Source organism: Pleurodeles waltl, chromosome 5, assembly GCF_031143425.1.
Source record: "Pleurodeles waltl isolate 20211129_DDA chromosome 5, aPleWal1.hap1.20221129, whole genome shotgun sequence".
NCBI lineage: Eukaryota > Metazoa > Chordata > Amphibia > Caudata > Salamandridae > Pleurodeles > Pleurodeles waltl.
Genome location: NC_090444.1, coordinates 377,314,543 through 377,329,261, shown reverse-complemented (window position 1 = coordinate 377,329,261; position 14,719 = coordinate 377,314,543). Strand labels below are relative to the sequence as shown.

The 14,719-nt window shown below is 42.0% G+C and overlaps 1 protein-coding gene across 1 annotated transcript in view; it reads right to left on the bottom strand.

The window, feature by feature from the left end:
• Nucleotides 1–4,228: 4,228 nt before the first annotated feature.
• Nucleotides 4,229–14,719, bottom strand: part of JAG1 (jagged canonical Notch ligand 1) — a 47,094-nt gene continuing 36,603 nt past the window's right edge. The window contains exons 19-26 of the mRNA XM_069234114.1: nt 13,431–13,458; nt 13,224–13,309; nt 11,821–11,934; nt 11,621–11,730; nt 9,033–9,266; nt 7,724–7,855; nt 7,208–7,358; nt 4,229–6,209 (exon numbers count right to left, since the gene is read on the bottom strand). Coding sequence (XP_069090215.1) covers nt 5,752–6,209; nt 7,208–7,358; nt 7,724–7,855; nt 9,033–9,266; nt 11,621–11,730; nt 11,821–11,934; nt 13,224–13,309; nt 13,431–13,458 — 1,313 coding nt within the window. The 3' untranslated portion in view covers nt 4,229–5,751. The remainder of the gene's footprint in view (nt 6,210–7,207; nt 7,359–7,723; nt 7,856–9,032; nt 9,267–11,620; nt 11,731–11,820; nt 11,935–13,223; nt 13,310–13,430; nt 13,459–14,719) is intronic.

Sequence of the window (14,719 nt, the reverse complement as noted above, 5' to 3'; positions counted from 1 at the left end):
CGACCACAAATCACAAGTATGTTTTGTGTCTGTGTTTAATTGGGATGTTCAGGTATACATCCTTAGATCCATAGTTGCCATATAGTCTCCTTGCAGTAGCTGTGGTATGACATCTTGCACTGTTGACATTTTGATTTTTTTTTTTTTTTGTGTTTTTAGCTTATTTAGGATACAGAGGTGTAGTATAGGATGCAGAGATCAGTCATTCTTTGGTATTAGGAAGTATGTTGAGTAGTTTCACAGGCTGATCTCATTCTTGGGCACTCTTTCTATTGCATTCTTTTGTAGCAATTCTCTTACTTCTTGCGATAGCTGGGATTTTTCCTCTAGTGTGGACAACTTTCTTTGGTCGTCCTGCTGGTGGTTGCTTTATCAGTTCTATGCAATATCAAAATCATACGATGTCTAATATCCATTTGTCTGAAGTCACCTTCCTCCACTCCTGGTCCTTTATCCTCCCCCACCCCACAGGGGATGTGTGTGGGAGGGGGTGATGTGAATGAAGCGAGTCACTTGCTGGTGAGTGGAGCCGCTCCTTTTTTGTGGCTGCAATCTTCCTCTTGCACGTCCCTAAAAGGGTTGGCCTGGTGGTGTTTGGTATTGCCACTACTTTGTTGGTGTTTGTGCTGGCCTTGTACCCTGAAACCCTTGGCGATAGGTTGAACTTGGAAAAATTCCTCTACCTGCTGGTCTTCTGGCAGGTGTGGATCCTCTCCTTATATGCCCCCTGAATTGCAGGGCTCCCACTGACTTTGTATTGTAATTGTCCTTCTTAAGTTGTCCAAGGGTTTTATCCACTGAACTACCAAACAACCGTTTCCCATTGAATGGAGTGTTGATTATGTTTGCCTGTACTTCCGTTTTTATAGCCAGACACCCTTGGCCGTCATCTGCCTACCTACAGTGTCTGCTGTATCTAGCACATATTTTAAACCGGTATTTACTATGTTTGTCCCTTCTGTTGGCAGGGATGCTCCCTTTTGCAATGTTGTTCTAGCAGATGCTTCACCAGCTCTGTCTTTTTGTCCCAGTGCTGATAAACATATCTGTTGAGCAGGGCACGTGAATTGGCTAGTCACCATTGAGTTGCTGCTCCTCTTTCAAATTTTCTCCCCACCATGTCTATCTTCGTACTTTCTTTATATAGTGGTGGTCCAGATGCTGTTGGTACTTTAGCCTTCTTTCTGGCTGTGGCAGCAAAGACGGGGTCTGCTGATATGGTTCCTCTTACGTATGGAAGGTCTTTTGAGGAGTGCTTGCATTTTTCTTTAGTGTTGCTGCCCTCCAAGTTGCAGGTTCCTTAAAGGCTTCTCTTCCCTGATCCAGTATGCTTGGCAGCACTGGTAGGTATTGGCTCTTACTTTGGGAAGGTAACAGTGTCTCTACTCGAAAACATGACTGATTTCTCAGTTTTACCGCATATTTGTCTGCCACCCTCTTTATGAACTGACTGTACATTGCAATGTCGTCTGGAGGCGATGGCCTCAATGGACACGTGTGTATCCCTTCCCCGGGGAATCCGTTTTGATATCCTGCTACCAAGTATCCATATATTCATGTTCCCCGTTTTCTGGAACATGCCCAGGGTCTCAAGTTCATCCTCTTCGAAGAAGGATTCTTGTTCCTCCTCCTCTTCCTAAGGCTCTGGTGTCACTGGGGACTCCAGCTCTTCGGTGTCTTTGTCCAGTTGTGTTTTTCCCGTCAATGTTTTAATTGGAATGCTAAATTCTTAAAGAAATTCGCTAAACTCCTTTTTCTTTTGTACTATCGCGGCCAGTTAGACCTTGAGATGCATCTTCTTCTGCTCAATTTCAGCAGCTCACCCTTCTACAGCCAGAATAGGGGGTCGATTTCCTCTTTGACATTGAGACTTCCTTCATTAGGCTATCCCCGGACTTTGATCATCTTTTGCATCTGAGACCTGACTTCAATAGTCTTTTTATAGTGGAGTCTATTCGGATGTCCAACTGCCTTCAGTGTCCTTACTGTTAAGACCAGAGGAGTTCTTTCGGCCTCTACTTGCCTTCGGTCAGCAAGATTTCAACACAGAGGCAGCCCTCTGTGACGGAGTCTGTTGCTTGAGACTCTTCCCCCAATTTCCAGTGTTACCTGGGAACGTTTCTCTTTGTGTTTGTGTTGCTTCTTCTCAATAGCGAGGACCCTTACTTTGCTGTCTGAGCCTTCACCCTCAGCTACTTTGGCGATGTTGTTCTCCTCCTCCTCGCTCGACAACCACAGGTCTCGCAGCAATAGTTTATATGCCCCTGTATGGTATAGTGTGTTTGCCTTATTTTTTCTTGCCTTGAAGATCTTTGGCTTGAAGTCTGTGCTGGCCTCACAGTTGCTGCTCGTGGTCCATCAGAGGGCAAAAGTTGCACACTTGCCGCGTGTCCTTTTGTGCAAATTTATGGTGATGCCTCAGACAACTGGAAAAGTGTCTTCTTTAAGAGAGAACTACTACTAATACAAGGGAGAATTCAGGAACCAACCACTAGATGGTGGAATAATGCACTCTGCAAAACTAGAATAACTTTCCTTCCACAACCCTAAGGCTACAGTCTGCATAATTTACATAATATATCTATAATAAATGTATAGCATCAGTATAGTCAATTTCCCATTTACACAAATACAGAAAGACAATACAGCAACGCAGTGTTGTGCAGATAGTTGTGTGATCGGCTGTCAGCAGTGAGCTCGTGCTGCCCTTGGGGCAGCGCTTTCAAGAGAAATATAGAGCAGCCGTTTAAAAGCTGCTCTGTGCTCCTCTGTGCAGGTGGCACCCTGCCTGCCCTTTTAAGGCGGATTAGAGATCCCCTTGCTGGTGGGTGTTATGACTGCACCCGCCTGCAAGGGGATATTTGAGGGGTTCATGGGACTTTTCTCACTCCCCCTCAGAGGAGTGCCTTTAGACAACCTTTTTGCTGCACTCTTTCAGTGCACCTTCTAAAGGCATGTTTCCCTCTGCGCCCACTTCGGTAATACAGCACGAGCACAGAGGCAAAGTGATTCCCTTATTTGCATGGGGCCACACCCCCATGTAAATGAGAGAACGCCCTCTGATGATAGCGCTGGTGCTATATGTGCGCCAGGGATATTGGTATTACAGAAGGGGCTGCATAAACATCTGCAACCCCTTCTGTAATACCAAGGTGCCGCACAGGCCGTGCAAAGCAGGCGCAATTGCCTGTTGCGCCCTCAGGGCACTTTATGTAATGGCCCCTGGTCTCAGGAACTAGAGGGAGGGGCTTGCCGTAAAAATTAGCATCCTACCCATTTAAGGAAACTTGGGAGGATAAAAATGTTAAACTTAAATCTAGGGTTCATTTTGACTTTCTTGGTCACGGTTTTGAGGTCTTTTTACTTTTTTCTATTAAAATCAACCAAAGAGGGTAAGATGATGCACTACTGTTACTCGAAATAGTTTCTCACAGAAACTTTTAGAATACACGTTTGCATTACATTGCATCATAAACTCGGTGAAGACAGCTAATTCGTTCAAAATACATGAGAAGCCAGTTCTGTGTATCTTTCTAAACTCCAGTGGTCTTTTGAGCTCTGTTGAGATTCTAAGGAAACTGATATTATGTTGGCGCAGGGCAGGGAATAAACCGAATGTGCCAAGCCAATGGGTACTGCAAAAAGATTTAGTAAGGCATTGTGTCAACACTGGTCTTATAAACAGACAACACCACAAAAAAAATTTATCCAAATCAAAAATGAATCGGGGCGGTCAATCCCTTAGTAAACGGTGGGAAAAAGACAACTAAAGGTAAGTTGGTACGTTGTGCCTTGATTAACATGGATTGCAAGTTTTTTTCCAGTGAGCATCTCCCAGAAGCAGTTTTTAACACAGTCTAAGCTCTGGGTAGTCACCCTATACAGAAAGAAGAGTTACAACAGTAAAATAAATTAATAAAAAAACATATGTACTTTGCCTGATGCTTGAAAAGAGGCATGAGCGTGCGTTCTGTTGCTCTTATTTTTTTTCTTTCTATAAACCAGTTACAGATATCACTTAATGTTTTATATTAGCTCTTTACCTTATTTCCAAAAGAATTCTTGTCCTCAACAAATTTTAGAGTCCTTTAAACCTAAAGTTAAGATCACCCTGAAAGAACAGCTCTCTTCAAGCAAGTAAGGACATATTCAGAGAACCTGCACAACCTGCTGCAAAGAAACCTGAACAGATAACGAGCCGTTGCAAATAAATCCCACACAGACCATGTTCTTTCAGGTTTTCATACAAAAAAATTTAATAAATATTACTTTTCAAAATTTATTGCCAGTAACACATCAAAGATGCATTTTCAGGTTCATATATAACACTAATATCACAATACAAGATATCTTCGGGATCTCAATGGCTTACCAAAGAGATTACTATGTTTATCAGCCTATCCGGTTTACCTTGGACATGGTAATAGCACTTTGATTTCATCACTTGTTAAGGCAGGCAGTGGAGTCTATAGCAAATCTACACCGTGATCTCACTGGACATACTACTGTTCAAGTATTCAACAACTAGCTTATTAGAATACTACCTAAATGCAGTAGATTACAATACAAAAATCAAATCTACAAGTGGTTCAGTATTACGTTTCCATGGTGAAATTTTTTTTACAAAAGAAGATTGCTGGCTTCCAACTTTATGCGCTAGTTTGATTTTGTTACATGCAACCACTCACATCTTCTACATAGTTCAAATTCGGTTTGTTCCCTTAAGCTGCTCTGCAGCAGACCTGACAGTTGCTCCTTAATCATTAAATCTAAAGCAGCAGCAAAAAAAAAAAAAAAAAAAAAAAAGCCTAGTCTAAATTTCTAAACTGCCTCAGTCAATACTTACAAATAATCAAGTGATACTAGAGAAGGTGGTTCAAACGTTTGACATTGTACAAAAACTGCATCGGGGCATTAAATCCCGACTATTGTTAAAAAATAAACTATTTTTTTTAGAACACCTCAGTTTTGGCATATAGGCAACATGTAACAAGAAAAATTCAAAAAATAAAGGAGCCATGAGCTTTACAAAGCTATCAAAAACCTTCAACTCTAAACACGTACGTATAAATAAAAAGGAATGATATTTAAGGCTCTTGATTATTAAGTTAATAAATCAAATATACACAGTGATTAATAAAAAAAATATTTACATATCTATACAACCCTAGTTTGACACAACTCTTTAAATTCTTCATTTTACCAGCAACTGCCGACAGAGTTCCCCACCCCTTCCCGACCAGAACACAAATACAATAAAAAAATAAATAATAAACATAATTTTGATAGTTGCTGTGGTTCTAAGCTGCAAAGGCACTTTCAAATACAGAACTAGTTGTACTCAACATAAAACCAATATACAGAAGAAGAGGAAAACAAAAGACATTCAATAAATATAAATAAAATACATTTTCTAAGGCTATATATAGAACTCAGAAGTCCAGGCAGAATGCTTAAGCATGTGGAGGAGGAAACAAGGATGGCGCCAAACCCTTGAGACAGATCCATGATGTGTCTATCAGCTGTCGCCGACTGTACATTAGAACAGTTTTGACTAGTTTTGCATAGGTGTGAGATGCAGCACTTGGTATTTCAGCCAACCACAGCAACTATCTTTGCCAGTGTAAGCCAGCTTGTCAAAACTTAAATTAACAGAGGATTCTAAGTACACAATAGCCTTAGACTCAGAAAATTACACAACAGTTAAGAACTAGGAGCTCCAAGCCTTGACAATGAAGGCACAGTTGTCTGCTATACAATATACTCCATCCGACTTAAGCTCTGTGCAGTTTCTAAGTCTCTGTTGTCCTGTTTACTTGTCCAGTTTGGGTGTTTTGAGGGAGAGCCATTGGGAGGCTTCTCCTCTCTGTCTACTAGTGTGTAGGCTGGCTGTTTGACATATCGTGTCTTCTGCTGGTGCTTATCCATGTCGTCTTCCTCGACTTCAGAATTGTGTGTCCTTATTTTGGCAATTTTGGAGTTTTTGTTTTCATAGTCTTTTATGGGTACGCTGTTGGCCCCATGTTTCTCAATTGGGTTCTTTATTTGATTCAGTTGTTCCCGCACATTATTAGTGGTGTTATCTTCTGCAGCGGTGTGAGGATGGCTGCTCTGCTTTCTGCGTTTTCGCATGCACCAGTAAAACGCAGTTACTAGGCAACAGATCCAGGCAACGGTCAAGATGGAGCTCAGCAAAGGCACCAAGAAATCTGCAAGAAACAAGATAAGTAATACATTTGTGAAGTTACGAAAATAAAGATTACAAAATGATGGTTTCTAGTGCAAATTTTTAGGGGGAAAATGTGGATCTTCAGCGCAAAACTGAATACTAGGTGTCAATGCATCATATTATATGCATCAGTTTGCAGTCTCTTGAGGCATTACCTCCATTTTGCTTTTCGAGTATGGTACAAATTCGGACATGCCTTTTGTTTTTAACATGTGCAATTAAGAATAGGACTACTTTTACACAGTATCTAAAGTGACAAAAATAAGAGTTGTTTTCTGCATCAACTACATTCTGGGTACAACAGGACACACCAAGGGGTTAGAAACTACACAACAGTGGTGCAATGCCCTGCAACAGAAAGAGATTGGGCTTGACTGAACAGCAGAAAAACTGATTTATGGGGTAACAAAATAACGGCCAGCTCCTTTCGGAATCCTGGTCTATGCAAGTAACTGTAGTCAAGCAGACATTTTACAAGTACATTGCATTGAAGCATGTCCACTTTCTGTTTCGAAAGGAACAGAACAGTGCGAGGGCAACTTCATGGTTCTGCCTTCGCCTATTTAGTAATTTCTAGTTAATTACTAAGACAACGTATTCAGTGTACAACATAAGACCCTACTCAATAGATCTGTTTACTTAAAATACTAATGTCAACACTATACAGGTTAAACTATTGGCGAGATTATGTGGACTCCTACATATACATCACTGCAGGAAAACTGCATTGCTTATCATCAGCAAATCGTTCTACAGCCAACTAAAAAATTAGTTAGTTCACCACATAATACAAACAACTGTGCCACCTAATCGTCAGGTAACCAAAGGTATCTCTACTCTTCGGTACACAGAAGTCAGTTCGTGCTCCAGCGGGTGAACAAGTACCACGCCTCCAAGTTAATATTTCTTTGGGGTCATTATTGCTACCACACCAATAACCACTTAACGATTTGTGGACTAGGAAATATTGAGGCTCACCAGTCTTGCTCTTCGTGTGCCGCCTTTGTACAGTGACTTCAGCCACAGCTGCAATAAAGGTGTTGTTTCCATCGCGCCTGCTAACAAGATCAATTATTCGGTCCGTGATATCTTTAATGGTATTTCCTTCTTCGCCACTGTCCTCGGCAGACTTAAGGAGAAAAAAAACATGTGCAATTTTAAATAACTTAATACACGTCCAGGGTTTTAAAAAAATGCCAGTGTTAATACTTTCAGGGCACTACCAACAATCTAGAACTTGTAACCACAGTCGATAACGTCCATGCTGGAGAAAAAGCGAGTTATACCAGGGCACTGTGCGAATAGACATTAACCCTCATTGGTTGGGTGCACAGCCACTATGGTATGAACCCATGTCAATTACCTCTGTGCTGAACTCTCAAATGTTCTGCCTATATAGCAAGCTTGTGCCATTACTTCCAATGGAGACCTTGCTAGTAGCTTATAAAAATGCTGGACCACGACACCAAAACATGCTTGCAATAAAGTACTTACAATGGCAACATGAATTTCATTGCTTGCGAAGGGCGATGGTTCACAGGTAATGTAGATGGAATATTCAGCCGACGCATTCTTAAAAATGCCAAGATTCCTCAGTTCATTGCAAATACGGTCTGTAGTGAAACCCTGCAAGTACACAAATCATGATTAAGAGGGTTGTAAGAAACATTCCAGAAGTCCGCGACCGAAGTACCATGTACATTTTACAGCAAAGCACAGGACCAAATTACACTGACCATGCATACACCACATTAGGCAACATTCTATCTCTGCATAGAATTATTCTCATAGATTCTCCCACGGTAGAGGTCTCGATTCACAGTCACCCTAAATAAAATCATCACGCTAGGGCACAAAGTTCTAAGGTAACATTGCAGTTAACACACTGAAAAAGAGGGTATAGACAACCAGATGTGTTGCAAAGAGTTACGGCCTCCATCACCAGACAGAGGGGTACCTACAGCACACGGGAAGTGCGCAAAATCCAATACCAAACTTAGCTGTGTACGACGGCCATAAAGAGACACGGGCCAGATGCAAACAGTTCAGAACTGCAACCAGGAAAATACAGGAACACTTGGGGTATTAAATAAACCTCCCCTTTAAGGGCGACAGACTATTACAATATCTCCAAGGCCAAAGGGGAACGCTCCCAAATTTTGAAGAAGCAAAGCAAATGAAAATGGAAGGCTTGGAAAGAGAAGGAAATTCAGTGCTCATTTTGGTTTCCACTAGATGGACAACAGCACAATCGGGAGGTTTTGAAGCCGCCATTCAACGGGTCCGTTTTGTGAGGTCACAACTGCAGCACGAAGTTTACCAGCCGGAGGAACCTATGACTAATCTTATTACTGGAATGTTCAATTTTTAACTAAGTTGACTAGTCTGGAAGCTTTCAATTGAAAATAGTTTCCCGGCGAAACCAAACATTCGAAAGAAATTAGTAAATCCTTCACAGGGTTCTTTTCAGAATTAAACTAGGATGCCTAATGGAGCCAAGATCTAATCAGGACTCTACTCCCATCTCCCTTTAAACAAAAGCCATTGGCCTGCAGGACGAGACTGGCGGTCGGCTGCAGTTCCACTGCCTCGGTCCTGTGCTACTCTTGGCCCCTGGAGGCTGGAAGCTTTACAAGCTGATCTCATAATCACGCCATTTCCTGAACTGGGTCAGCCTCTCTGTTCTCTCGAGACCTGCTTAAATCCCTGGGCTCAGACTGTGAAAACACAGCTTCGAAAAGAACGGTGCTACCCATTCTAGATTTTAAAGGGCTTTTTTTTATTTTTTAACATAGACACTTACTGGCGTCATCATGTCTTTGTTGAACGCAAAAGTGATGTTCGCGCAGCTGCTGTCCTGGTAGTTGGAGTTGCACTTTGTTTTCACTGGGGGTTGATTCGACGGCCAGCATTCACCGACTCCATTGCAGGGCGGAACAAAGCAATGGTCCTCCTTGATGGGCACACAGGTCTGTCCAGCTGGGCACTCGTTGTGGCCTTTGACGTTTACTTGACAGGGCAGAGGGCCACACCACACCTGTAAGGGAAAGAAACCCTCTGTAAGTGCTTTGTTACGGGATTCGAGGCTGCTGCACAGTTTTCCCCATCCTAATATTTTTGCTGGTTATGTATCCAGGACTATTAGAAATATGTGGTAGGGTAGACTACGATAGGAGTCAAGAAAAAATACATTATGTGGCATAAAGCAGAACCTTTTTGTAGAAGCATTATTTCATAATGCAACTAACCTACAAATAATATCTGAAAGGTGACCAGTTAGTCTTTGCAAAGGGCCCACAAATGTGCAACAGCAAGTGTGGCAGCGCTTTTAGTAAATTTTGACCCTTTTGCACTAGAACATTTTTTTTCTTGAGATATGCAAATTCTACCGCAGACGACATGTGGCAGATCTTCAATTCCATGGAAAGAACATGGCGCAGAATCCCACAATCCCACTGGACATGATAATATCCATGGGACAATTGATCAAAATATATGGTACACACTCTGCTGTAAGCTTCAGGGCGACCCTTTATTTAAACTTAGCTATAACAAGCATGGTGGCAACATAGAAAACATCCTGCACTCGCAAGTTGCCAAGAGCAGGCCCGTGGTCTGTAGGGCTGTGCAAAAGCAACATTTATTCAATATCCAGTAATCATCAAATTGCCCGACTTCCTCTGAAGATAATCCTGCACCAGCCCTCTTCCCCCTTTCAACCCCCTGTCCAATTCAATACTTCAAACAGCAACCCCAACCTAAAACCTCTTCCTAACACTTAACGCTCAGTCATTTTGTGTTCTGTAAGAGTGGTGCTTGGAGGCATCCGAGTTTGTGAATTTCATTTTTTGAATGAGAGATGATTCCCCCTATCACCCCTCCCCCCCCCGCCACCATTATCTTGCTGCTCAAACACAGATTCTCAAAGTCGTACATCAGACAACAAGGGAAGCCTGGTTCACCAATCTGGAATTAACTGCACCTAACAATGTTTTGACCAACTAAAAGATCCAAGTTTCTGAACACAAAAAATAAATAAAAAAATAAGGACCAAAAAACGACACTTTCTCCTTTAACTGACTCATATCCGTCCCTTATGCATTAACTATTGTATATCCGAACTTAGAAAACTGCTCCATTAACGCAAACAGGTTTGATTCAAATTACAGTATTGCATCAGCAAGATGTCTTCTGAAGGTGCAAGTAGACTGGAATAAGGTTCTGAAAAGACAAGCCGAGGCTAGAGAAACTTAAAAATGCCTGCAACCAACCCCGGGGCCCTCCCCCAACCCTCCCCTCGCTGTTTCCAATAGCCAACTGAAAAAGTAGGTCTGCACCAGCAGGCCACAAAAATGAAAGCCCGGAAGATCTAAAACAAAGTGCAATTTTTGTCCGCTGGTAGGAGCCGCTATATCATGGAAAAGGCAAGGGTGACATCTTGATCAAAACATTCTCAATTAAGACCAATGGTTTGTATTGAAAATGTTTTCATGAGCTTGTTTGTTGAGGACTCGACACTGGTTGGCCAATGGTAATCATCCTTGGAGTAAAGTTTCCTTCCTACCAACTTTAAATGGAGGGCAGAATAGTTAAGTCCTCACGGGAGGGGCTGGAAATATAAACAGAGTATGGATGCTGTCTGAGGAACAGAGGGCTCAAGTAAACAAGATACAGTCATTTTCAGCACAACACAGTAATTAGGAGAAGCCATGATTTCATTTGTTTTTTAAATGGGGGGGGGGGGGGGGAAGCCCGGCACGAAAAAACGGTTAAAGGAGTTAGTGAAGACGTATTTATGCGCTATACTTCAGGGTTACCTATGTTTGGAGGACGAACACATTCAAAAAGCAACAAGGTTTCAAGGGCACAAAGAAATACATTTTCTTATCTATTCTCTTTGGATGCAAGATTCATCATCAATGAATCAAAGCTGGAAGAGGACACAATGTAGATGCCATCAGGATGCAGCAGTAACATGATTTCTCTACAGAGTCTCTGCCCCGGATCTGACTTTGGGGTTAACAATGAGCTGCTACTTTGCGTTGGTGATACCAGCCTGGCCACCAAGATGGAAGAAACATGAAAGAACTAGCTTTGCACTACGTTCAGGAGTTATCTTTAATCACTCGCAGAATCTGCCATCATCAGCAAAGCATTAGCACGTTCACTCCTGGATACTCTGTGCCCCAGAGCTTTACAACTATGATCAAATATTTCATGGCACTTATGACTCCTATTATGGCTATTAATGCCAAAAAAGCAAATTTGGGGGCATTACATAAGAATTGTTCACAGTGCAATAAATACAACAAAGATTACGTTGCTGCAGAGCAATTCAAACATTCCTAATGGGGCCATTAACAGGTCTAGGAGTGGGATAACTGCGCTCACCTTTGAGCAGGTAACTCTTCCATTCAAACACTGGCAGGTATTACAGTTATCATCCCACTTGGCTCCGTCTGGCATCACTTGTCCATTTGTAATGCAAGGTCTTCCAGTCACTGAAAAAGGCAAACCATTTATTTTTTAGGTCTATCAAGTTTCACAAGTGTGAAGAAATGTTACAACAGACAAGTGAACAATCAAAGTACCTTCTTGGCATCTTGGTCCACTGCGCCCTGGCGGGCAGTGGCAACGATAACTGTTGATTTCATCCACACATGTAGCGTCAAAAGCGCAGGGTGATGACTGGCACTCGTTGATATCTGCAGAGAGAAAAGCATCTTGTTATCTCACTCATTCTCTTTGGCCAATGTGGCATCTGGGAGATGTGTGGAAGGAGGTTGTGGGTAATAATTAGCTGGCTTTGGGTTGAAGGGGCTGTTGCTTCCACACAAACACATTTAACTTAATGGATGTGGCGTAGGCCAATGAAATATCAGAATATTTGAATTGATTAGCTGCCGGACGTTTCCTTAAACCATGACTAAGATTAACCACACTTACCTGTATGTAGGTACTGGAAGTTGAAGAGCGCAAATCTAGCTGGGATGTAATGGGCAGGGTACATAGTTTTAGGGTGGACAAAGGACGATGAGGTACTCAGTAGCGAGGAACCTTCTCCAAGGTCAGTCAATCGGACAAACAGAGGCAGAAGGTTCCTAGTGGCAGATGAAATCTTCCTGGAAAGAATGTGTTTTGAAAGGCAAGAAGGGAAGCATCTAGTCTGATCTTAGGTGGGATGCTGCTACAGATCCACCAACGTTTCAAAGCGCGTTATCCTTTCCACAGGCGCATGATGACAGGGGCCACCCACAACATCCTCATAACGGTCAGTGGAAGGACTGTCAAGGAAGGTCAATGGAACAATTGCTTAGAAAGGAATGGCCTAGGATCAATGAAGTTAACCATGCGCACGAGCATTAAAAATATGGGCCAATGACAACGCTGATTTTTAACTGAAAACTAGAAACATTATCAGGTGCGTGGGCACGAGTGGCAAGGGTTCTGAGCCATGAGAAAAACGAAGATGGGAGCGAAACAGGCTAAAAGGGATTGTGTGGGGTAGTTTCATGTCAAAGCAGGGTGGTACTCTGGGGGCAACTGTTGTCGCAGCATGCACGAAACCATAGCAATATAAAGAAATGATGTCAGGAAATACAGAAAAAGCTCCCGGACGTAAATTCAAAATGTGTAACCCAAACTTCATTAACAAAACAGACAAGAAAAACGGTACTAATCAAATTTATAATGCCTTCCACCCTACTACCAGCATAAGCCCATATGTAAACGTGGGAGCACATATTGTGCAATAATTACTCCAGGTGTAACAGTAAGATCATTTATATTGATTATTTGTAAAGTTGTAGGTTACATAAGACATTTCTGAATTGTGCACAATAATCACTAATGGAGCGAGGCCAGTATTCAGTCACTGACAAACGAGAGGAGGTGTATGTGGCAGACCGTATGCAAGTTTAGGTGCTGGCCTACTAAATCCGGTTCTAATTGACCGAAAGGTTTAAGAAGGGTCGATTCTTGCAGCAATACTCACTAATTCTGCAGTCGGGTCCCGCAAAGCCTGCAGCACATTCACATCTGTACCAATTGTCGCCGTCCACGCAGGTTCCACTATTATAACTATATTAGCAAGACACAAAAAGCGGCGGTTACTATTTAACCCACTAAAACAACTATGAGCAAGAACTAAATAAGCAGGAAACAATGTACATAAAAAAAGAATTGTAGAAAAGCTACTTACCATGGATGAGGACTGCAGTCATTGGTATCTGAAAAAGTAAGCGAAGACCCCGTTAGCAATATTCCATCAGCAAGGAGTTGGGTGCGTTGCAATATGCTCTACACAGTACGATGTTAAATGAGTACATTGTTACCTTAACATTTCCTATGCAAGATTCCCCCTGTGGGGACATTGAATTACTGTATGTGAATCTATGAAAGAGTCAATGCCGGAGAAAAACGATCTGCTCAGACATGAGTGCCTGGCAATTCTAGTTTGGTTGCTCTCTGGATTGCCTAACACTCAGAACCCTACTCATTCCTTGGCTTCATAACTCGTACTTTGATACTGTCTTTGCTTCCTGTGTCGTTTTCTTTCCAATTATAGCCTCCCCAACCTCACTAAAGAGTGTTCCATATACAGTGAAGGGAAACAACGCACGCAGCAGTATCCCTTGCTGGGACTTTGAACAGGTACCAATATTTTAGTGTTCACAGAATAAAAACTACTTTTTTTCCAGAGAACATGATTGGATTTTAAGTCTTCCTGAAGTATAAAGAAATTCTACAAAACTGCTGCATCACGCATTTAAGCTTTCAAAGAACAAATCGTCCAAGTACTAAATACAGTAAGGCAAAATAAATAAAAAAAGATCTGTGAATTAAGACACTCCTGACATCACTGTCAGGGAAAGTAACCTAGTGGGCTGCCAACTGCCCTGGGAAGGTGGGACGCGAACTGGATTGGTGGGGTAAATGTGTGTTCAATAACGAAAGTAGACAGATGAAGTGGAATAGAAAATGGGGCCAGGGAAGCAGAGCAATGCAATTTTCCCTCGTGCATCGATAAGAAGAGTAGTACTGGGAGCAGCTCTGCAAGCTTCCTTAGAGACCGCCGCTACAGATTGCGCTGTAGTTTTTGGAAAAGTATCCCCACATAAGAAAATTACACAGCAGCAGCCCAAGCTTCTTTTACACAAAGAAGGATGTTTACTTTCTTTGATGTCATTGGGACCACTTGATAATGTAATTTGTATTTGTTTCGCTTCATAATTTAAAAAATAAAATAAAAAAAATCAGTTTATCTGCCCATTAAGAGTCAAAAACTGCAATCTGGACTTCTATAATAAAGTTGACTAAATATGCTCAACTGCATCAGCTCTCTGGTGAACTCCTTCACTTCCTAAAAATTCCTATGCCTTCAAGGTTGCGAAACTAAAACAGGTACCTTTTCTCAACTTCAGGCAAGGTCCCCACTTGGACAGACTTCTAGTGAATGCCTTACCTAAGGCCGCACACCGACAAAGCTAT